General features: G+C 36.7%; 1 protein-coding gene across 12 annotated transcripts in view; it reads right to left on the reverse strand.

Annotated features, from left to right (window-relative positions):
- GRIP1 (glutamate receptor interacting protein 1) overlaps positions 1-25,710 on the reverse strand; it is a 711,077-nt gene that overhangs the window by 436,094 nt on the left and 249,273 nt on the right. For 8 of the 12 annotated variants that reach the window (XM_045366604.3, XM_045366602.3, XM_045366603.3 and 5 more), the window contains exon 1: positions 7,469-7,685. The exons of the other annotated variants lie outside the window; for them this stretch is intronic. In XM_045366604.3, the coding sequence (XP_045222539.2) occupies positions 7,469-7,601 (133 nt within the window). In that variant the 5' untranslated portion in view covers positions 7,602-7,685. Of the gene's footprint in view, positions 1-7,468; positions 7,686-25,710 lie in introns of those variants that run through there. 12 annotated transcript variants of the gene reach the window in all.

A 25,710-nucleotide genomic window follows, 5' to 3' on the forward strand; every position in this document is an offset into this window, starting at 1 on the left:
ACCTCCAGCACTCCATCCCAAAACTTCAATCTGGTTTTCTTCATTGCACTTGCCACTAGTTTTTCTGTTTTCTTTTTAGCTTGCTAACTCCACTAGGGCAAGGGCCTCCTCTGTCTTCTGTACCACGGTATCTCCAGCATGGAGAATGACACTTGACATGTGCATCATCAAGTAATTGCTGAATGAATAAAAATGGTGGGATGCTTACCACAAATACAATCTTCTTGAAAGAATAAAGATGGTAAGAAGAAAATTAAAGCATTATATCTTATTTACAATATTATTAATTATGAATAACTTATTTAATCACAATCTCATACTATTTTGGAGTCAGTTCAAATAATTTCTAAAACAGAGATCTTCAAAGGTTTGGTATATCAATTGAAATTCAACTCAGTTTCTACATATCTATAAACCTAGTTGCTGATGTTTAGTTTATATCTACAGATCCAAATAATTCAGTTCCACAGTTGGATGTTTCAGAAAAGCTTTTTGGTTGTTTAAGCTTATTTAATAGTTAGTGAGATAGTGGGTAGAATTCCAACACTTCAAATTTTAAAAAGCAGATTAAAAGTTCTATTATATTCTAATATACCACTAGGCATGTTTCCATCTGGCATCATGGTGAATGATCTGGTGAAAGGTACATGGGGAAGTTGTGTGTTCCCCTCTAAAACAAGACTTAACCCTCTAAATGAAAAGTAAGGGCAAAGAATGTTAAATGCACTGCAGTTATGCTGCTAAGTGGAACGTCGTCTGTTTAAATTTGCCTACTAGCTATCCCCTTCTTCCAGCTGTTTGGGATGTATGCTGCTCTGGGGAGGCACAGCTCTACTGACTAGACCTGCCAGTGATTCCTCTCTCTTGGGTCTTCAGCACTCTCCACTGGGATTTAGTATCCCATTTTACAAACAGAAAACTGAAGAAGCATACTGACCCACATGATTCATCCAAAGTCGCATAGTTTTTAGTCCCATTAAGAGAATTATATTTTGGGAGAATGGGAACTTTTATGGAAGGAATACAGTTTCCATCTGTAGTATTTATTTCGATCAAATGAAAATAACTAAAGAATCATATTTTCCAAATAAGAGCTTACCAAGACTATCAAACTTGAAACTAGCTGATCTGAGTTCCAATCCGGGTTCTGGTCCTTTCTAATTCTCTAAACTAGAGACTTTAAGGACTGGAATTAGTGACTACAGTCCTGAGGGGAGCCTCTTGATCCTTCATGTCCATCTCCTTTGGATGTGTGCTCGATTCCCTCCCACTCCAGAATGGTTTCTCCATGAGCACAGTGCACTGGGTTGAATTTGCAAAGTCCCACAGGAGCATACTGATTGACTCAGCTCAGTTTATGAGCTCATTAACAGACAAATCACTAAAGACTAAAACGTGGTAATTTTCTATAATTGTAACCCAAATGATCACAGTTTTGATCAATCAATAATGACAGAACTGAAGGAGAAACAGGAGTATTTTAAACATGAACACTGCTCTTCCAAGGGGAATGAAAAGAGTTTTAAGGCAGACAAATAGATGACCACTACATCATGCAAACAGAAAGCACTAGAATATGCTTTTTATTAAATAAATAGAAGCTTTGGTGATCTTGTGGAAATCAACAAAAAAGAAGAAAACAAGAAATAAAAATTACCACATGGATGTGGGCCCAATACAGAGCTCTTCTGAGTTTGTATAGTTAAAACAGAAATAGCATTGAAGGAATTACTCACCTCCACATGCCATATGTTACATCCGTGAAAGAGTAATGTGAATAAAAAGGAAGCATGAAATCTTATTGCACATTAAATAGTCTATGTTTATTTGGGTCAAGATATAGATTTTGAACACATATTGTATTTCTTAGAATAAGCCAGCAACTTAACATATAACTTACAATTTATTTAAAGGAGGCATAGGTTTATTCAGTAACTTGCCTTGTCTGGAAATGAACGTGTTCACATTGGAAGGATTTAAATGAAAGCTAGATGTCCATATAGCTGGGATATCGAAGAAGGACTTTCTATTTCAGATAGTATGCCTTTACCAACTGGACTCCAAAGTCCCTCCTAACCCTAATACTGTCTGAAATAATTATGCCAAATTAAGTCCCTTGAAAGAATATTCATGGATGAAGGTAGTTATATTTGCGAACCATAGAGCAAATAAGAAGTGATACAGAAAATCACCTCTGGTTTTTGAGCCACTGACAATCACGTTAATTAACATCATCTGTAAATATAATAGCATGTTAATTTGACTTGCAATATTTAATTAGGAGTTCGTTTTTGTTCAAGAGTTTAAGATAAGATGGCCTACTGTTCAAAAAAAAAATAAAGCCACATATCAGGGAACTAAGCAGTTATATTTATATGTAGATGATCCTGGAGCTTAAATATCACCAGAAGGCTCATCAGTGAGCTAAAACAGAGTGGGGATAAGAGGTGAAGGACCAGACCCAATAAGGGAATCTGGCTGCTATTCCCAGTTCCACGATGATCAGTGGGCACTCCGTAAGTCGATTAACTTGTTTATATATTAGTTATTTTGTCTAAAAAAATACTCAAGTTGACAAAGTAGATTCTAAGGTCCCTTTCAACTTTAATATTTCTTTATTCCATGTAGAAAAAAATATAGCTTGAGACAAGAAAGTTGGTAATACAAAATAACCAACAAATGGAACATGCTAGCCAATCAATTTTCAACAAGACAAATATACTATAGATGGAAAGCAATTCTTAGGGAAGAAAAATAAGCAGTATAGTCATAAAACAAGCAAGTTTGCCCTATTTCTTTATAATTGATGTTTCTTCTAATTCATCTGGGATTTCTTGAGTTAAACTAAATACAGCTAAGGCTTGAATCATCCAGGATTTCACATCCAAGACCTGTCAGTTTGATGATCCCACTATTTTTAACATAGAAATAAATGGCTTCTATGCTTGTAAGCACTAGAAAAGTAAGGACAGTCTATGAAATGTGCTTCCCTCTCTCCTTCCTTTTCCCCTCCCCATTTCCTTCCTCTTCCCTGTCATCCCCCACAGGCTGAGGAAGGCAACAATCCCTTTGATTATATGTTCAGCTCTTGCACATATTTCTGCACAAATCAGGCATCTTTCCAAAGTATATGTCAGAGTTCTCACTCTAGCCTTGTGGCACACTTATCAAGAAAGAAAGTCCTAATTAGATGTCAGTTTCCTGAAGCAGAGAGGGTGTGGTTACATGAATTTACCAAAGGGGGAAAACTCTAAAGAATAAATTACTTACCTAATCACCCACACCACAGCCTAAAAATTATCATTCTACAAACACCCACCAATATTGTTTTTTTTTCTAAGAAGAACAATGCATAGTGTTTTTCAATGACATGAAAGAAAGTGAAGCACCCTTTTAAAATGCAATTTGAATATCTAAGACACTTTAAAGCCTGAATTGCCTAACTAGGAATTGTAAATGCATACAATGCATCATAAAACAACTTAGCTAACAATGATTTCATACACACACATCACAATTACTGCTGAATATCTATTAAAATAGGCAAACAACAACAACAAAACAACAAATGAAATAATTTGTACATACAAATGACCCTTTTACTCAGAAGGTCTAAACCATATTCATGTTCCTCCCTTTCTCCAGTTTCCCTGAAATGACCTCAGTAAGAAAAGTTAATTGGTCACTAATGACTGCCTTGAGAGCTTTACCACACAGCTTTTCTTCAATCTAGGTGAGTCAGGAAGAAGATCAAGAACAGTAGTTATGGAGGAGCCCTACACCTAATTCCATACCATTACACGTGTGTATAAGATACTAGCACTGTACATGAGAGTGACTCACATACCTCTGTTCATAAGAGACAAATTCTTCCTTCTCAAGTAATTCAGCTGCATGGACAGCAAGAGGTCAGGATTGTTATGTATAAGAACAGTGTTAAGAGATTGCTTGTATAGTATACATTATCTGTCTTACAGCTTGAATATTATCCAGTGTGGTTAAATACACATGACAATAGAATCAGACCTTTTATTTTTCTATGACAGATGAATTAACATATGACCTGCCAGAGTCTATAAAAAGACATTACCATAACACAGTATTTTGTGAAAAACAAAAACACCAAACATAATAAAATGGAATGTTAGGGTCCTTTTCTAGCTGTTGACTACATTCAAGTTTATGACAGTTTTGTAATCAAAGCAAGTTTTTCTCAAGGAAAAATACCAAATGAATCATCTATGTGAGAATTTCAAAAAGTAAATGATGCTTCTTGGTGGATATGATTAAATAAAAAATGCAGTCTCAAATTTACAAACATCTTCATAATTTCAAAGGTTTATCAAAATTCTCCAACACTACTTAATATTAAGTGATAGATTATGACCCTAAAGTAACAGGAATTCTTCCTACTGAGCATTCCTGCCAGAAAGACAATTCCCTCAGGATATTTAGATGATTTCTTTTTGCCTTAAATACCAATGAAAATTCTCTAGTCAATACCTTTACCTGAACTGTTTTGGAAATCTAGCAAAGTTCAAAATGTATATAATATAGCTCTATAACTGGGAAAATCTTTAGAGACAAAGCCACCTTGTATTACATTTTAAAAGCCCAGAAATGTTTGGTGACTTACCCAAAGCATGCATCTGTCTTGTTTATTTCAACTCTAACTCTAGAATTATGAAGGACAGATGAGTGATGAAAGCAGTTTTTAAAAAAATCAAACATGACCATCTCATGTACATTGACATACATCAAGTCAATATAAAGTCAGAGGAGATTTAAAATCATTGTATCACCATTGTCACTGCTAAAACTGAGTTTTGATGGAATTTCAGAAAAGTCATCCATTATTAAAATAACTTCTCTTTCATAGCATCTGACCCTATGGACATTTTAATTCAGATTCTGGCATTTAATGAGATTATAACTGATGCTGTATTTAAGATGAAGGAAAGGGTGGTGAAACTCTATATCAGAACCCACAATAGAATAGACATTAATTAGGATAAAATTAAATATCAGAACTGGAAAATGTACTACAGGGAGGGCAAACTTGGAGAATTTTCTGGGAGGTTCTTTATAGCTCAATATTTCATTGTTACACATATAAAGTTCTTGTGGCAATCTGCTCCAAAGGAAAAACTGACAACACAGTTAAGTTTCTTTCAAGAAACACTCTAAGAAGAAAAATAAGAATGACACTTCTGGTTCATAGATAGCACCATTAACTAAGATGTGAACATCATCAGTAAATTCCACCACGTTTTCAGCCTTAATGTAAATAGTTTTTCTAAGCCATCTAGAGAAACACATAGAGTATAAACTTTTAAATTATGACAAAAACTAATTAAAACAGATATGTTGTAGATGTAATTGAATTCAACCATATTACCCATTTGAGAGGACTGGTTTTAAGGTCAGTCTCCGCTCTTTAATGCTTTTCTACAGCACTAAGATGTAAGTGAATGTCTCCCCTACCCAATTCAGAGAAGCCCTGAAACCGAAGCCAAAAGATGCACTGAGAAGTCATTGTGTTATATGACTTATCTTCTTTAAAACCCCTGGCTATTTGACATTTGATGAAATGCCAAATCCCAAGTGCCTGAGTCCACTCTGACACATTCTGTTTATTATGTAGTAGTTTCAAGTTGGGGACTCAATTTGCAACTAACTCCACAATTTATATATTACATAATGGGTGTCTTTTGATAAATCACAGGAAAAACATGTCAGTTTTGTAGCTAAAGGAAATGACTTTTGCTATTTAACATCTTATCCATAGCATGGCCTTGACAAATGAGATAAAACGTGATTCTCTTTGAGTTATTTCATTTAATGTATAAAGACTACTTACTATCTTCATTATATCATTGTCCTAACTCTAGTTTGGGAATATTTCTTAGATACCTCCATAAATAGTTCTTCTTGTCAGGACATTTTATAAACTTACAGAGTAATTCTATTGTTTTTAAATTCTTACCAAAGCTAGCAGTATGCAGACATTTGAGAAATATTGTTCAGTTCTATTTCTACAAACATATATCACAGTACAAACCTGAGACGGTATGAATTTGACTCAGTATATATTGACTGCAAAAAATTTGTACAATGACTACCAGTCTAATTAAAAGTTCATAAGCTGCTTTTTTTTCAGTTTCCAAGTTTTCAGAATTACACATGCAATCTGACAATATTTTTTGATGTGACACAAATTTTAGTTAAATTCTAGGATATATTATGGAAACAAAATTTAGGAAACAGAGTGTCACTCTGTTAGAACACATTATTCATGTACACACATTTAAAAGAGAAACATCTCTAAAACTCAGAGGTTACTCAGGTAAAAGCAATACAGCCACATTACTCAAGCAAATACCAAATAATTACAATTTTACATTCTTGTATTATTGGCACCACATGAATTTTCAACCCTCAGCCTTCATCAATCACAACAGAACTGCTAGCATTTAGAAGGAATTCTCATGGCTTTCAATACCACAGAAATTAAGATTTAAATTATTTATTAGTTAATGCTCAGAGGTTATAAGTGGGATGCATTCATGATCAGACATCAAAAGACCAGAACTAATTAGGATTGAAATACAAGTTTATAAAGATCCTTATTCAAGAAGACAAATAAACAATTTTTACCTTTTTAAAAATGTAGATCATATGTAACTGTCATCTTCCCCCATTTGGGGCACATCATAAACTCAGTGATCTCTGTGCATAGCTGCTTTCCCTGCACCCTTAGGCATCTCTGGGCCTTTTAAATCTAGTGGGACAAGTCTAAACCTTACCAGAAACTTAAAGCACTGACAGATAAAAGAAAAACGCTAGTTCTCTTCTATTTAAAAGCTAATTTACAAATGTCTCAATATAGACATATTACAGATACCACAGGTATCACTGCTTCTAGCTGACAGCAAATAAGAATTAACCTTATTTAATAACAAAATTGTAAACATGCATCAGAGAAAGGTACTTGAACTTCCTTGTACAAACAACATCTCAGATTAATCACAGATAACTGTCTAGAAGTCTGTATCAGGAGCATTAAGCATTAACATCAACTTGAACATGAACAATTATTTCTTCCAAATGAGCTAGCTTTCCCTATTCTGAAAGAAAAAGGAAAGCAACAACTACAACAGAGCATATTCTGGCCACCTACTATGTTGGCTTGCAACTTTTTTGAATGGCTTATTAAAATAACATAATTAATTCCACCTAAAATATTAACAATGTGTACAGACCTTGGCTGGTGATACTGTCTAGATGCTATTATCTAATGGCTGTTCTTGCAACAAATCTAGCAAAACATAGCACTTCAGTACTTACAGACTGCTCACAGAGAACACCATCTGAGAAACCTTTTGCATTTAAGATTAAGACTCCACACAAGGTTTATTGTTAGCCCCAGCATGCGAGAAGGAACCGGAGGATGGAGAGAAGCGCTTACTTCGAAAATGCTCTGAAGCGTAATAATAGACATCCTCATAGCCCTCGTGGTAATCCTCTTCTGGTCGGTACTTTTTCCCCTTTCTTCTCCTAGATCTTCTTATCGCCTTGACAAAACCCAGGAAGCGGTCCATCTCTCACTTACCGTGCAGCACGGCACAGCTAGCACAAGAGCACAGCAACAGCCCAGCTGCTCTGCGAGTCGGTGGAGCATGAATGACCAATACCAAACCTGGACCAGGACAGCTACCCTTCTATCTGCTTCTGGGCTACCATCAACACGGTGACTTTGGCCATAGGAGGGGAAAGAAAATAATAGTGATATGGCTTTACCTTGACAATATTTCTCATTTAGCTCAATAAATTGTCAAATCTGTAATTAAAAAAAAGGGGGGGGGGGAAGAGAAAGAAAGTGAAATGGTAATAAAAGACTAAGAGAAAAAACAAACGGCAAAGCTTTTGACTTTAAATAGCTTCAAAACAAAACAAAACAAAGTTCAAGAGATTCAGCTGAGGCAAGAGGAGTCCCAGCACTAGAATTTCACTATCCAATATCTCCACCATCCCATCATCGGGGCGGGGGTATAGGAGAAGAGAGGGGCGGGGAAACATATTAGTCAATGGACTGAACCAAAGTTAGAGACTGAACTGACTTTCCTACCTGCTAATCCCACACCCTAATCCTAGCCCACATTATCTCAAAACATGTGCTTGGGAAACCTCTTGAAAAGCTATTGTTTTGCAATGGGCGGACTGATTAACCCTTTGTGCTCTATTGCATATCATATTAATAAGCAGCAAAGTGGTTTCATCCATATGCACAGCCCTCTTGCTGACAGGAGTGTGCAGTATGTGTTAATTGGAGCAGCAGGGAGAAGGCTCAGCAGCTGCTTTCAAATGACACGTTTACCCACTGGGCATTCATGTATTCCAATCACTGTTTGATCTAAATATTAAAATGCACTTCACAGAGAAGCTTCTCATAGGCTTAGTAACAGCATACCATAATCAGCAAATAAAGCAAACTGCCTGGTTTAAGGGAAAAGAAATACAAATAATCCAACTCAACTTACACTTGAATTCAAATATAAACCTAGCTCAATTGTCACATTTTTAAAAAAATATGAAAGTAAATGGGCTAAACAGCAAACAAAACTTAATTCTTCTTGGTGAAGACAGTGGAAAGAGAGAAATTTCATAATATGCTCACATGCTGTTCATCCTTTATCTCTAAAAATCACAAGCTTTAAAAAATTATTTTTAAGTACAACAATCAGCAACACTTCATACTAGACAAGAGAGGTACTCTAAAGTCTAGAGAAGTCAGCGTTAATCATGAACAATTTTTTTCCTCTATAGCTTTTTTCTTCAGGTCTTTAAGTGAAAGATAATTTTTAACACCAGGAAAAATCTGATTTGTTTACAATATAATTAATCAAGCATGTCAGTATATTACCAATGAAACTAATGATATTCTGCAGCTCCATGTTTCCAGAAATATAATTTTTTAAAAGGCTTCTTACTGAATAAAGGTTGTTCAATATCTGTGTAATGTCAAGTTTGTAGGATCATCCCAGAGGGAACTGACTGCACTTTGCACTCTCTGTTAGATTCACAAGCAATTTGTCTGTCTTCTAGATTTACACAGTTCCCTATTTTCAGATATAAATTGATAATGATAGAGCAGGGAGAAATTTACTTAGAAAGGCAAATATTCATCAGCCAAGAATATTTCATGTCTAAAATGTGTAGTTACTTTCAATGGTTCTGTGAAGTTCCTTTACTCCCAGAAGTTTCCATTTTGTATGCCTTAGGAGTGAGTCTGTGAAAAGAAATACTAATTTAATGATGCTGACAAAAAGATGCTATAAAATGTTTTATGAACATCTTTAAATAAAAAAATCACTTGTCCTTGGGTTTCAAATCCTTTATTATTCTGATTCCCTCAACCGAAACAAACTAGAACAATTAACAAATAGTGAATGAGAAATTTGAAGATCTGGAGTTTAGACCTGAATAGTCACTAAATATATGACAATAATAATACACAATCTTTTAATTTAACCTAACAGTCCTAATAATGAGGTGAATGTCATTATACTTCTATGCATGAGCAAAAACAGGTTCAAAGGTGTTTCAGTGGTTTGTCCAAGATCACGAAGCTAACACTATCACGGCAGGTAATAGCAGGTATTTTTCACACCGGTTCAGAGATTATTTTGTCTACCTAACAATTACATGCATTAAAGTTCATTCTTTTCTATGAATATTTTATCTTGAAGTGGAATTTGAATATAATTGTCAACTTTCATTATTAATGGATCAAACATATATCTTGGTTTATGTGATTAATTCAAGTATATGTGTCTCCCAGAGATAATGCAGGCAATGAATTTTACGCTACACTTGAATTTTAACTCTTAAATTAGTAGAGTCCATATTAAGTTTTGTAGTTTTAAGCTCCCAGTTCAATCTAAAAGGACTAACTCACAGAAAAGATGGTGCTTTACTCTTTAATAGAAAGAAGATCCCATTTGCATAGAACAGCTTAAAACATTTCACTAGAGTTTGATTTTTTAATTTTGGTATTTAGGGACTGATTTTATCAAGCAGTGGTAAGCAACTATTTTTGCACAAGAACTAATGCAGACAAAGTAAAATTATCTATATACCAAACTCTGTATTCAGAAATAAACAGAAATTGTACATAACCACCTTTCTATTATTTGTTTACATCTGAAGGATTACATTTGTTAACATTTCAGTATCTGTAATGACAGAATTTTTATATGAGATGTGGTTTGGTGGTGTTGGGGAGGAGTTTAAGAGTTTAGCCATATATTTGAAGGCATACAGCAGAAGGTATAAAAGCTTACTAAAATAATCAGACATGCTTGGGAAGCCAGGATAAGGAAGCTGTTATTTAGAGGAGGTCCACTTGGGTCACAAAGAAGGAAAGGATGTTGCAATAGATGATGTAAAGGAGGGAAAGCATGAGTATATGGGCCACAATCTAAAAGATGGAAGGCTAGACACTTGGTGCTCTGCCTGAGGGGTGGCGGAGGTAAACGAAATCATTTTATTCAATTTTCCTGGCTCATCCTTCTTGATATGGTTTGTATCTGTGTCGCCACCAAATCTCATGTCAAACTATAACCCCCGGCATTGGAGGTGGGGTCTGGTGAGAGGTAACTGGATCATGGAGGTGGATTTTCCATGAATGGTTTAGTACTATCCCCTTGGTATTACACTCTCAGCAGTGAGTTCTCATGAGATGTGGCCCGTTAAAAATGTGTAGCACCTGTCCAGGCACAGTGGCTCATGCCTGTAATCTCAGCACTCTGGGAGGCTGAGGTGGGTGGATCATGAAGTCAGGAGATTGAGACCATCCTGGCTAACACGGTGAAACCCTGTCTCTACTAAAAATACAAAAAATTAGCTGGGTGTGGTGGCGGGCACCTGTAGTCCCAGCTACTCGGGAGGCTGAGGCAGAAGAATGGTGTGAAACAGGGAGGCAGAACTTGCAGTGAGCTGAGATTGTGTCACTGCACTCCAGCCCCTGGGCGACAGAGCAAGACTCCATCTCAAAAAAAATAAAAATAAAAATAAAAATAAAAAAAGGTGTGGCGCCTTCCCCCTCTCTCTCTTGCTCCTGCTCTGGTCAAGTGAGATGCTCACTCTGCCTTTGCCTTCCACCATGACTGGAAGCTTCCCGAGGCCTCCCCAGAAACAGATGCCGCTATGCTTCCTTTATAGCCTGTAGAACTCTGAGCCAATTAAACCTTTTTTTTTTTTTTTTATACATTACCCAGTCTGTTACTTCTTTATAGCAATGTGAGAACGGACTAATACACTTCTGAATTTTTTCCCATCTTCTACACTAAAATGATCCATGTTTAGCAATAAAGGGCCAACCTAAAATCTCTGTCAGTTCTTGGTTGTATTATAATAGCTAACTGTTGTTTAACAATTGATTAACAGTTAGCTATTATAATACAACAAAGGGCTGACAGAATAGTAGTGTAGTTCAAGTCCATTCAATTAGGTTTACCACTCTTTATGCAGAGAGAATGGCCCTTTCACTCCATAGCACAACCTCCAGTAAGAGGTGCTATTTATCAGTTATTGAGCTCTACAGTCTAAACTGATGGGTCAGTTGAGACGTTGCAAATGGCAGTTCACAGAATGCCACAAACATGTTTGGTTTGGCTCACATGAATGTTTGTAGTTTTGTTCTTGGTTTTTTGTTTTTTTGGAGACGGAGTCTAGCTCTGTCGCCCAGGGTGGAGTGCAGTAGCGTGATCTCGGCTCACTGCAACCTCTGCCTCCCAGGTTCCAGCGAGTCTCCTGCCTCAGCCTCCCGAGCAGCTACGATTACAGGCGCCTGCCACCACACCCGGCTTTTTTTTTTTTTTTTTTTTTTTTTTTTTTAAATAGAGATGGGTTTTCACTGTGTTGGTCAGGCTGATCTCAAACTCCTGACTTTGTGATCGGCCCACCTCAGCCTCCAAAAGTGCTGGGATTATAAGCATGAGCCACTGTGCCTGGCCTTTTTTTTTTTTTTTAAATTGGACAAATATCTAAAAGTCAAGAGATTTCATAAATAAATCAAACTTTTTTTTTTTTTCTTGAAATAGCAAAAGATCTGGTAACCTTGAGCCTTGATTCCAATATGGCAACTATTGATTAGAGCTGAGTGGTGGCTGCCTGCCACCCATAAATAAACATGTGCTTTCCATTTAGCTACAGTCCCTCTCCTGGGCACAATTCAATCATTCAGTTACCACCTGGTCCCTGTAGGCATAAATGCTTGTGAACAATGGTTGAAGTACTATCCTGACTAGCCAGTCTCAAAACACTAATTACTTTAAAAGAAATTCCAGCACCCCTATATTTTGATGTAAAGAAAGCAGGCTATTATAACAAATTGGTTGTCAGTTGAGCTAAATGTTCACTAAACCATAATATTAAATTTATTAGAAAAATTTGTTCACATGAGACAATAAAGCAGGTTGAATTATTCAACAAAATGCATTTCAACCAGCAATGGCAAATATATGTTAACAAATACGTATTTTTCAAGTACTAATTATTTTCTTTTTGGGGAAGTAGGCAATTGCCTATATAGCATTTACATGATTTCCGTACTCTTCTGAATTAGATTCTTCATCCCCTTTTAGGAAAAAAGAAATGGACCAACTATTGAGATTAAATCTTCAATTTACAAACTTCCCTAGATCAGTGATTAGAGAGTTCCCTTCAATGCATAATTAGATTGAGTAATGGTTACAGTATTATTTTTTAGTAACAGTATGAAACATATAGTCTATAAGAGAAATCTTTAAGACATTAAATTAATCTGGCCCTTTTAGATGTCAGAGCATCTGCATGCGATGCCAATAATTGCTGCCGCCTTCATGTGGCCTTGGGAGAGATACCCTGACCTACTGAGGATGAGAATGGGAAAGAAAAAAAACACTCTGTCCTCTGGCACTAACGGTATTCTCATCAGACCCACTACTATTTCATTGTAGCAAATGATTGGTAATATCCCTCTTTACTAACTGAAATTCATAGATCATGTAACTCATGAGCACATAATTTAAACACAAAATGCCTCTTTTTTTTGAGACAGGATCTTGGTGTGTTGCCCAGGCTGGAGTCCAGTGGTGCAATCACAGCTCAGTACAGCCTCCACCTCTCAGGGTCAAGCAGTCCTCCTACCTCACCCTCCTGAGTAGCTCGGACTACAGGCATGTACCACCATATACAGCTAATTTTTGTTTTGTTTTGAGACAGACAGGGTTTCACCATCTGGCTGATCTTGAACTCCGGAGCTCCAGCAATCTGCCCACCTCAGCCTCCCAAAGTGCTGGGATTACAGGCATGAGCCACCACGCCTGGCCTAAACACAAAATGTATTAATGCTGACATATATTTAATAATACATATTTCAAATAAGTGGATCTGAGGGCATTGCTACAACAGAAAATACAGTTAAATCCTTGCAACCACTTCTAATGAATAATTCTGAATTTGAGATGGGATCAGAAGCCCTTCCATACAACATACAGAAAATAAAAAGGTAGACAGGTAGACACCAGTATATTCACTGTACACTAAAACTGAAAAATACTTTGTCTATATAACAGTATTTGCTTCCATGCTCAAATAATTATAAATAGATTTTCATTTATAAGAGTTTTTATTGGCCAGGCGTGGTGGCTCACGCCTGTAATGTCAGCACTTTGGGAGGCCAAGGCAGGTGGGTCACCTGAGTTCAGGAGTTTGAGACCAGCCTGGACAACATGGTGAAATCCCATCTCTACTAAAAATACAAAAATTAGCTGGGTGTGGTGGTACGTGCCTGTAATCCCAGCTACTCGGGAGGCTTAGGCAGGATAATCGCTTGAACCTGGGAGGCAGTGGTTACCGTGAGCCCAGATTGCGCCATTGCACTCCAGCCTTGGCAACAAGAGTGAAACTCTGTCTCAAGGGAAAAAAGGTTTTTATTAATAGTAGTTATGTGAGGGTTGTACAGTATGCAAAATAAATTTTCCATGTGTAACCATGTCTCCCTCATTTTAATACTTCTAGCACCTTCAGCCACCATCCATGAAATGCTAGCAACGATCCCCAACCCACAGCATTGTGATAACCCAAAATATACAAAAAAAAAAAATTGTGTTTAAAACACTTTTTCCACAAATAATTCTTAATTGGGCCTCTAATTTAATTCTGTCCAATTACTACTTATTTGTGTTGTTTATTAAATAAAGCATAGAGCCACCTGCCTAAACAGTAATAATATACCCTAAGTTTGTTCATCTGCAAATTAGTGAATAAACTAAGCCAATTCATCCATCTGTGAACTATTTCAAGGTCGACTCTCCATTGGCTACAAGATTTTGAGTTAAAAAGACAGTGGAGGACAGTGCTTATAGTTTGATAATGTTTGCTCACTGAGCGTGAAATGAAATTTAACTGTGGCATGTCTGCATTTGTAAATTTATTGTGGTTGTTTAGACTTCTTGCAAAATGAAATGTCAAGCAGTCATTCTGAGACTGCAAATATATTAGGCTTCAAAGGGCTCAGATAACTGAAGTTACTGAGTTTTCAAAGATTTTTCTAATGTTTTTTCTACCATATAGAATATGTTCATTCAATAAGTGTAGAATGAGCATAAAAGTGCAAAAGCATAAAAAATAATTTCTGAATGTAAAATGCTAAGTGTGCTGTCTATTATAAGGGTTTCAAAAATGCTCATTGTATCAGAACTCATTTTTTCCTGAAGGTATATGTGTCTTAGGAGGAAAGATTTGGACTAGAAAATCTCTTCTAGCTACAAGATGTTATTATTTTTATGCAGCTAGATGCTTTGAAGTGATGAAAAATACAGTGCTGATTATATTGTCTTTTAAGGTAACTGTGAGACTTCATGGAATCTATTTAAGCTCCATATTTGACGATTCTGAAGAATATATTACCTAATGCCTTCTATTTCCTGGAATTCATTTCATTTTCTCTCTCTCCTCTCTTCCTCCTTTCTTCCTCCTTCCCTTTCCTCTTCACCAACTTGTTCTTTTCAAGCTACTTGGAGATCAAGAAAAGTCTATTTATTTTAAGTTACGCACATTTATTTATTTATATTTGTTTCTTGGTTGGTTGGTTTTACCCAAGTACTGAATTTCTAAAAGCTGAGATTTTTTATTTATTCATTTGGCTACAGGAACATTTTCTTGGTATTTAAATTTGTTCTCGTGGTCTCACTTCTAAGTTGTCATAAATAATCTAATTTAAATTTCTCTTTTTTTCCATCCTCTAAATGCACTGCCATGTGATTCATTTCTCCTGCCTTCTCGGCCTTTTTCTCTTAAAGCCATTTTTTTGGCTCCCAATCCTAGCTATGATTTACAAGCAAACTTGTTCGGGTTAATAGCAAATATTTTAAAGCACTTGTGAGTTTTAGATTTTTTAACAGCCATTTATCCAATTTGAATTACCCATTATTCCTGCCTCTCCTCTTTACTTTTATTTATTTATTTATTCATTTTGTGATGGAGTATCACTCTGTCACTCAGGCTGGAGAACAGTGGTGCAGTCTTGGCTCACTGCAACCTTTGCCTCCCAGGTTCAAGCGATTCTCCAGCCTCAGCCTCCTGAGTAGCTGGGATTACAGGTGCCCACCACCACGCCTGGCTAATTTTTTGTATTTTTAGTAGAGATGGGGTTTTACCATGTTGGTCCAGCTGGTCTTGAACTCCTGACCTCAAGTGATCCACCTGCCTCGGCCTCCCAAAGTGCTGGGATTATAGGTGTGAGCCACTGTCCCTGGCCTCCTCTTTACTTTTATTATTGAGCATTTGTCTGGTTCATTAGTCTGTTTGCTCATTTATTTACTCAATTGTTCTTCACACACATGTTCAATATTTATTATGCAGTGGGTATGGAACAGAATTTGAAGGGAAAATTCTAAGTCATCATTCTCCTTGACAGTAGCTTTAGTTGCAAGTTCAAGTAAAGAGTTTAAAACTATTAGCTTAAATTACACTTTTAGAATGTCTATGGCTCTAAGGATTCAGTTTTTCACCCTATAAAATGTATTTAGTGCCAGTCACATGCTAGATGTTTAATCCATGACGGCCTTGACCAACTTTTAGAACTGGTCCTATTTCACATTCTTGCTGGTTGATTTTTGGTGTTTGACATACTTTTTAGGAGGAAAACATTAAAGGCCCTTGAATAATTTAAACAGTATGTTTCCATGAACCATGAAGAATATGTGCTTGTCTCACACTAAATCTGATTCATTTATTCGACAAATGCTTCCTGTGTGTCTCTAGTGCCAGACACCATTCACACTCTAAAGATAGAACAGTGCACATGAGGGTAACACTCCTCTCATGAAGGTATAATATAGATGAGGAGGTGTGTTAGTCTGCTTGTGTTACTATAAAGGAATACCTGAGACTGGGTAATTTATAAAGAAAAGAGGATTATTTCGGTTCACAGTTCCCTAGGCTGTACAGGAAGTGTGGTAAAGACATCTGCTTCTGGTGAAGGCCTCAGGGAGCTTACGATTATGGCAGAAGGTGAAGGGGAAGCAAGTATATCACACAGAGAGAGAGGAAGCAAGAGAGAGAAAAAGGTGCCAGGCTACTTGTAAATAACCAGCTCTCAGGTGAACTCACAGAGCGAGAACTCACTCATCGACACTAAGCTGTTCAAGACAGATCCACGGACCTCCCACTAGGCCCCACCTCCAACATCAGGGATCACATTTCAACATGAAGTTTGGAGGATATCAGAGGAAACAGATAACGTACAAGTACATCATCAAACAAAGTAATTTCCAATAGTGAGAAGTGACAAGGTGATGCAATGTAAGTGACTCTGAAGGCTATATTAGAATGGGGAGAGCTGAGAAAGCTTTACCCGGAGGAGATACAACTTGAGCAAAGACCTAAAAAATACAAGAAGATCCATCCAAGCAAAGGTGTGGGGGCAGTACCTTTGATACAGCATGAACAGGAAGGATGACAACACTGAGTTGGCATTGTGCCAGGCACAGCAAGGTGACCACTGTGGAGAATAATAGGAGAGGAAACTAAAGAGGCAGGGAGGGGCCAGCTCACCTCAGGCTTTCCAGGCCCAGATAAAAATTGTGGACTTCTATTCTACATGCATTAGGAGCACATAGAACTCACTGCACAGTGTTAAATAGGGAAGTGACATGATCTACCTTTAAGATGAATATTCTGGTTGTTTATGGAAAATGGGCAAGAGTGGAAATAGGGTTCTAAGAAATCAAGGATGATTCTTTGATTTTGGTGTAACTGGAAGGATAGTACCATGATAGTATTACTATGATAGGAATAATGGTGGAGATACATGTTTGAGGGCTGTGCCTTAAAATATTGTCTATATTATGTGATATATAGTTATAAATTTTATATATAGTTATATGCTTCATATATAGTTATAAATCTATGAATTTTATTTTAGAAGTAAATGTGCCACCCTCAGCTGTACAACTGGAGCAAGTTACTTAAACTCTCTGTACCCCATTTCCTCATCTACAAATGAGGATAAACAATAGTACCATGTTCATAGGATTGCTGTATTAAATGAGTACATGAAGCTCTTGGAGACTGGTACATAGCAAGAAAAATTTAAATGTATCGTTGTTGATAATAAAGGTTAATTAACTGAAAGGAGCCTTCTTTTCATTTTCATTCACTTTATTATAGCTGCTTCTTATACAACCTTGTAATTATCTGCTTATTTAACTGTGAGTTCAAGGTAGAACTGTCCTTTTTATGGTTGCATTCCAATAGTCTAACATGTATTTGTCCCTTTATTAATTCAACAAATAATTTACTGAATACTTATTATGTGTCCAGCTGCACTAAGTACTAGTGATACCATTAAAAAAAAAATCAATGACCATGTCTTAATGAAGTTTATATTCTGGGGGGAGAATGAGTTTATAGAAAAATTAAATAAATATATAAATAAGGTACATGTATTAGCTCTGTCACACTGCTATGAAGAAATACCCAAGACTATAGTTTATATTTTTTTAAAAAAGAGAGAGGTTTGACTCGGTTCTGCATTGCTGGGGAGGCCTCAGGAAATTTTCAATTATGGCAAAAAGCAATGGAGAAGCAGGGACCTTCTTCACAGGGCAGCAGGATGGAGTGAGTGTAAGCAGGGGAAATGCCAGTCACTTACAAAACCATCAGATCTCATGTAAATTCACTCACTGTCACAAGAACAGCATGGGGAAACCACTCCCACGATCCAATTACCTCCACCTGGTCCTGCCATTGACAAATAGAGATTATGGGGATTACAATTCAAGATGAGATTTTGGGTGGGGAATAGCCAAACCATATCAGCAGATCCATATTGGATATTTATATTCTTTATTTATATGCATATAGTAAACATTCCATACAAATGTGTTTTGTTTTAGGAATAAAGCAATTAGTATGTAATTAGATCTTCTTCTACTGGAATATTACTAACAAAGGACAAGTCAAATCTCATGACGAGGCAGCACATTAGTGATTCTCATGGATGAGGGTGGTACTATAAGAGGATAGAGTCAGAATCACCTGGGGAAGAGTTTTTTCCAAATCACAATGATCCTCCAACACCTAGCTTAGGAACTCCATTTTCCAGAAAGCTCTCCCTGATGCTCACTTCCCCCATCCCTTCCAAGGGGTCTAGGCCTGAGACTTAGAGCATCCCAGGATTACTCTGTTAGTTTGGATACTAGTTCAGGTGCTTTAACAAATTAGTAAGAGTGGCTTAGGCTGGGCACAGTGGCTCATGCCTGTAATCCCAGCAATTTGTGAGGCTAGGGTTGGTGGATTGAGCCCAGGAGTTCAAGACCAGCCTGCGCAACATAGTGAGACCCCATCTCTACAAAAAATAAAAGGAAAATTAGCCGGGCTTTGAGGCACATGTCTGTGGTTCTAGCTACTTGGGAAGCTAAAGTGGAAGGATTGCTTCAGCTCGGAAAGTAGAGGCTGCAATAAGCCAAGATCAGGCTGCTGCACTCCAGCCTGGGCAACAGAACAAGTCCCCGTCTCAAAAAAAAAAAAAAAAAAAAAAAGGGTGGGAGTGGCTTAAACAAGATGAAAGATTTCTTTCTTTCTTTCTCTCTCTCTCTCTCTCTCTCTCTCTCTCTCTCTCTCATATTAAGGTCTGAGTGGTGGGAGAGAGGAGGCTGAACTATTACATGAGGTCTTCCAGGGATCTGGGTTCCTTCTGTCTGAAACATTATAACCCGAAATATTGTCCTTATATTCATGAGTGTGACTCAATATTGTCACGGTCAAGGTCTAGCACAAAGGAAGAGAAAAAACAGTAAAGTTTTCATCTGAGAACAGGATCAGTAAGTTGCATCTGTCACTTCTGTGTAGATGTCATTGTCTTTTGGCTCCACCCTACTGCATTGGAAGAAGGAAAATGTGGAGGACAACTATCTGTCTCCCCTCACTTACTTTATTGCAGCACTATTATTGTCTGTTGTGATTAAGACCATATTGACTTTCCCTGAAACCGATCTCAAAGCTTGCTCAGGAAAGAGCCAGTATTTTATTCATGTTTGTTTCCCTGGTACCTGGCACAGAGCTTGGCCTCTGATAGGCACTCAATTGCTGTGTATTGGTTGTACTAAAGGCTCTATAAAAATTTAATTTTCTTCTTACAACAACCTAGTAAGGCAGTCATAATAATCTCATTTTACAGGTGATGTTTATAAACTTATTCATTAAAGATTCAATAAATTTTGGACACAGTATTTGTAACCAACCTTACGTAAGTCCTTGAAGTCCTCACTCTTCCATTAAACCACACTGGTGCATTTTAAAAAAACAACACAAAAACTTGAGACTACCATTTAAAAATATAGCCTCAAAACCTTAAAGAAGTGTTAGAATTTTCAGATGACTAATAGCCTCCTTCTTATCCTAAAGCAGTGAAAATTTTCTGAATGACAAGAAACAAGAATTCTAATAGTACAGACTTTGACCTTCTTACAGGATCTTAAAGGCATTTTGAAAAAAACAAAACTACATCCTCAGTCTCATTTGCTCATGAAATACGTTCATATATTTGCTTCATGATTAAGGTTGCCCCCTTTATATTTTATACTAGAGAACTGTGAGGTTTATAACATTTTAACCTACTCAAGACACTAGATCTTTAAAACAAAGTGTAAGTAAAGCAGTATTTGCAAAAGATGATTCCTCATGAACATCCTTTCCTCAGAAAACAAGTAAGATTTTATCCAAGAATCTGAGAAATACCAAGTCAAACAAAATTAAGCCTGTTTTTCAACTGTAAGACTTCTAAGTGCTTTTATGACACTCCTATGCCAGTCTGACTCCTGACAGGCAGCAAACTTGTTTCATCACAGTAGAGACATAATTTTCTACATATATACATATATATATATGTATATATGTATATGTATATATGTGTGTGTATATATATTTCCCATAGACTATTTCATTTTAAAGTGGTAAATTTTAAGTTATTTAGTCTCAAGACCCATCTACCTCTTTTAAAAATTACTGAGGACATCAAAGAGCTTTTGTTTATATGAATTTTATCTACTGATATGTACCATATTTGACATTAAAACTGACTATTTTATTTTAATTTTTACTTTTTGGGATGGAGTCTTTCTCTTGTCACCCAGGCTGGAGTGCAGTGACACGATCTCAGCTCACTGTAACCTCTGCCTCCCAGGTTCAAGCAGTTCTTTTGTCTCAGCCTCCTGAGTAGCTGGGATTACAGGCACCTGCCACCACACCTAGCTGATTTTGTATTTTCAGTAGAGATGGAGTTTCACCATGTTGGTCAGGCTGGCTGGTCTTGAACTCCCAACCTTGGGTGATCCACATGCCTTGGCCTCCCAAAGTGCTGGGATTACAGGCATGAGCCACCACGCCCAGCCTGAGAATTTTAAAATATGTTTATTACTAATTTATTAAGCAATAAATCCATCACGTGTTAACATAAGTAAAATATTGTATGAAAAATAACTACATTTCTCAAATAAAAAAATACCTAAGACAGGCATTTTTTAATATTTTTACCTAATCTGTTCAAAATGTAGCTTAATAGGAAGACGCTACATTTTAATGTCAGATTCTACATTCAATCTGTTGCAATATGTTATTTGAACAGAGTATACAAAGAAAATCCCACCTCACACAGAAATGTAGTTGGAAAAGGAAGGAGTATTTTAACAGCCTTTTGAGATAATTTTGGATATTCTTTGGTAATACACCAGGATTCAACAAGAGGTAGTTTCTTAAATATTAGTTACAATGTGGAATCTGAAACTATGTCAATGAACTGTTTGTACTCACATTAACTGTTTGTATCACATTAATATTAATTGTTCTTTCTTACATCTAGAATGTATCTTTACACATAATTTTGTGCATCATGCATTTGTTAGTTGGAAAATATTGCTTCACTGAGTTATGCAGGTCTTCCAAATGTTAATACATTTCATGTTTCATTATACAATATCAAAACATCACATTCATTATCACCACAAATCTCATCCAAAAAGTCAGTAAGTATATTAGGAAGCTGTCAAGTTCCTAATGGTAGATACAAGTTTTCCAAAGTTCCAATTTTCACCTAAAAAATTGTATTTTATTATTGGCAACAAATGTTATCCTTGAAGTAACAAATGAATTCATCTTGTTCATTTTTGAGAAAATGTCTGTCAAGTACCCAAGTCTGAATAACTACAATTTGCCTGTCCATTCTTTCAACAAAAATATTATTCCACGGAAAAAGTAGCTAATTCCGTTCACAACTCAAACATTTCATTAAGTGTTTTTTTGGATACAGCCATAGTACTTTGGTATGCAATAGAGTGCTTTAAAAGTCCTTCCCATTTTGTTAACACAGAATATTAAAAAATATATTTATTACTTCTTTAAAGGCATTCATAGGTGAAACCTGTTTTTTACTTTTAATTGCATGTGTGTGGTGGCAAATAATATACTGACTACTACTAGTAAACCTTGGTGCCACTGCTTGGGTACTAAAGCTCCAGAGGTGTTACCCACTATTGTGTAACCTCAAATAACATGGACCCCCAGGGGTCCACAGACTATACTTTGAGAACCACTGCTGTACAGAACCACTAATGGGTAAAAATAGAGAAAAGCCTTGGTTTACTGTTATTTTCTGCAAATTCTAATAAAAGATGTCCCAAAAAATCTTAATGCAATTTAAAACTTTAATAATTTCAGAAGTACACATACTAGCAACGTAGTTAAATGTCTTTTATGTGTATTTAGTTTAGTGCATTTGGGAGGATAAAATTTAGAACTTAAAGTATAATAATAATAATAAATAAAAATTTTAATTTAACAATTTTGTTTTCCACTATTCCCAAATGGATTGGCAAAGAAGCCCTCTGCCTGGTGACCTCAGTCACCTGATCTGCCTCTATTACACTTTTGGTAGGTAATATCCAAACTGATGTACATATCAAAACCTTTTACTTTTGTTGACTTTAAAGCTAGAATAATGAATTCAATCCTTTCAGCTAATAAGCTCAGTAGATGGAAATTTTTACAAAGTTTGAAAATCAACTACAGTAATATAATCACACGAGATGGTAGTTACGTTGAACTGTAATAAGCAATATTAATGTTTTAAAATGTTAATCAATTTTCCAATGTTGTTTTCTGTAAGTAATTACAATATATTATTCTTAGGTTACTGGTGTTACAGGAAATCATGATACAAATACATGAATTACACCATCTGCCTAAAGTTAATAAATATTTATTGAACTACTATTATGTACCAGGAATTGGGCTAGGCACAGCAAAACAGTGTAAAATTTTTAAATAATATGCATTGCTACATTGAAACCACTTTTATAATGCCAGTACAAGGTGGTTTTTAGTTTTACATGTCAAAAGGTCAAACTAAACGGATAATTTTGAATATTTACTGCCAACATTCAAACTAAGAGTTCCAGTTTCCAGTTCAGCATCTAAGGAGCATGAGCATCACTACTCTATCCTAGTAACAAGTGAAAGGCTAACAAACTGAATCAACGACCCTTCATGAACCCATCAGAGATGTGATGGTCATAGGGCAAAACCACTGCCCACAAAAGTGAAGACACAAACAGGTGAATCAGAGAATCACTCCTCTTACTAGAATGGAAAGCAAAGCATAAACTTCTGTGGGAACTGGTGCGGGGCTAGGAAAGCCTGTGCTGTAACTGATGAATTTCTATAATGTGAATAAGCCTGGAAGATAAGAACTCCAGGAAGACTCAGTCACCTGGAGGCACCTTACTTTAGTGAGCTTTACCTCCTGAAACCTGATGAGGTTCTCACAGTGAATACTGAAGAAATATCTCCTCCTGCTTTTGGCAGGAAGAGGGAAAAATAACCATTTTGAAATATGCTGGGCCGGGCGCCGTGGCTCACGCCTGTTATCCCAGCACTTTGGGAGGCCGATGTGGGTGGATCACGAGGTCAGGAGATCGAGACCATCCTGGCTAACACGCTGAAATCCCGTCTCTACTAAAAATACAAAAAAAAATTAGCCGGGCACGGTGGCGGGCGCCTGTCCTACCAGCTACTTGGGAGGCTGAGGCAGGAGAATGGCGTGAACCCAGGAGGCGGAGCTTGCAGTGAGCTGAGATTGCACCACTGCACTCCAGCCTGGGCAACAGAGCCAGACTCCGTCTCAAAAAAAAAAAAAAAAAAGAAAAGAAAAGAAATATGGGCCGGGCGCGGTGGCTCACGCCTGTAATCCCAGCACTTTGGGAGGCCGAGGCGGGCGGATCACAAGGTCAGGAGATCGAGACCACGGTGAAACCCCGTCTCTACTAAAAATACAAAAAATTAGCCGGGGCGGTTGTGGGCACCTGTAGTCCCAGCTACTCGGGAGGCTGAGGCAGGAGAATGGCGTGAACCCGGGAGGCGGAGCTTGCAGTGAGCCGAGATCGCGCCACTGCACTCCAGCCTGGGAGACAGAGCGAGACTCCGTCTCAAAAAAAAAAAAAAAAAAAAAGAAATATGCCACAGAATTCTGTTCTTCTTAACAAGTCCTGCCCTCAGAAGAAACTATCTTAACTATCTTAGCAGATTTTAACCTGACAGACCTGGGTAAAGGAAATACCCAACTTCAGCCAGCTTTGTCCTTCCACATGGGAGAAGTGAAATATGTAACACTAGCCCTCTATAGACATCCTGTTCCACACGAGGTAGTAGGCAGGGTGAGGAATTGAGAAGCACTTGTAAAGTTCACAACCCAGAGGTACAGGCTCACTAAAAGATGGAGACCTAATCATAGAAATGACTATAGAATGCATCCTTTCCCCACAAAACTTACTGCCACGTCAATAAAAGCCTATTTGCTAGAGTTCCTCTTGCCCAGTACATCATAGCCAGCTTTCAACAAAAATTATAAGACAGAAAAAAACCAAAAAATACAGTTTGAGACAGAATAATCGTCAGAACTAGACTCAGATATGGCAAGAATGTTGGATTTATCAGGCTGAATTTAAAGCAACTATTACTAATATGCTAAAAGCTCTAATGAAAAAAGTAGATAACATGTAAGAAAAGACAATGTAAGCAATGAGATGGAAATTCTAAGAAAAAAATACTAGAGGTCAAAAACACTGTAACAGAAATGAAGAATGCCTTTGATGGACTCATTAGTAGACTAGACATAGCTGAAGAAAGAATCTCTGAGCTTGAGGATACATCAGTAGGAACACAGAAAAGCAGAAAATAAAAGAAAAAATAATAGTAGACTAGAATATGGAAGAACTGAGACAAACTACAAAAGCTGTAAGATATACATAATGGGAATACCACAAGGAAAACAAAGAAAGAAACAGAAGAAATATTTGAAGAAATAATGACAGAATTTCCTCCAAATAAAAGTCAGACACCAAACCATAGATTCAGGAATCTCAGAGAATACCATCATGATACAGTGAAAACCATACCAAGGCATACCTATTCACACTTCAGAAAACCTAAAGTAAATAAAATTATTAAAACAAATCAGAAGGGAAAAAATGCCCTACCCTCAGAGGAGCAGAGATAAGAATTACATCTGACTTCTCAGAAGCCATGCAAGGAAGAAGAAAATGATGTGGGATATTTAAAGGATTGAGAGAAAACCACCACCAACCTAGAATTCTGTCTCCTGTGAAATTATTCTTCAAAAGTAAATGAGAATCACTTTCTCAGAGAAGCAAACATTGAGAAAATTTGTTGCCACTAGACTTGCCTTGCAAGGATTGTTTAAAAAGTTCTTTAGAAAGAAGAAAATTGACATAGGTGAGAAATTCAGTCAACATAAAAAAAAAAAGAACATTAGTTAAGGAATAAGTGAAGGTAAATAAAATAGTATTTTTCTTAATTGATTTAACATAACTGTTTGTTCTAATAACAGCAACAATGTATTCAATCATGGATGCCTATGTATGGTTATGTGTGCTTACATATAAGTGAAATGAATGATAGCAATGATACAAGGGGTAGGAGGAAAGAATTAGTAAAATGTTACTAAGTACTTGCACTACTAGCAAACTGATGTAGTGCTATTTGAAAGTGGGCATGGATTAGTTATAAATGTACATTGAAAACTCTATGGCAACCACTAAAAATAGCAAGCAAACCAAAAAGAAGTATAATTGATATGCTAAGAGAGCA

The sequence above is a fragment of the Macaca fascicularis genome, chromosome 11 (genome assembly GCF_037993035.2).
Source record: "Macaca fascicularis isolate 582-1 chromosome 11, T2T-MFA8v1.1".
In the NCBI taxonomy this organism is placed as follows: Eukaryota; Metazoa; Chordata; class Mammalia; order Primates; family Cercopithecidae; genus Macaca; species Macaca fascicularis.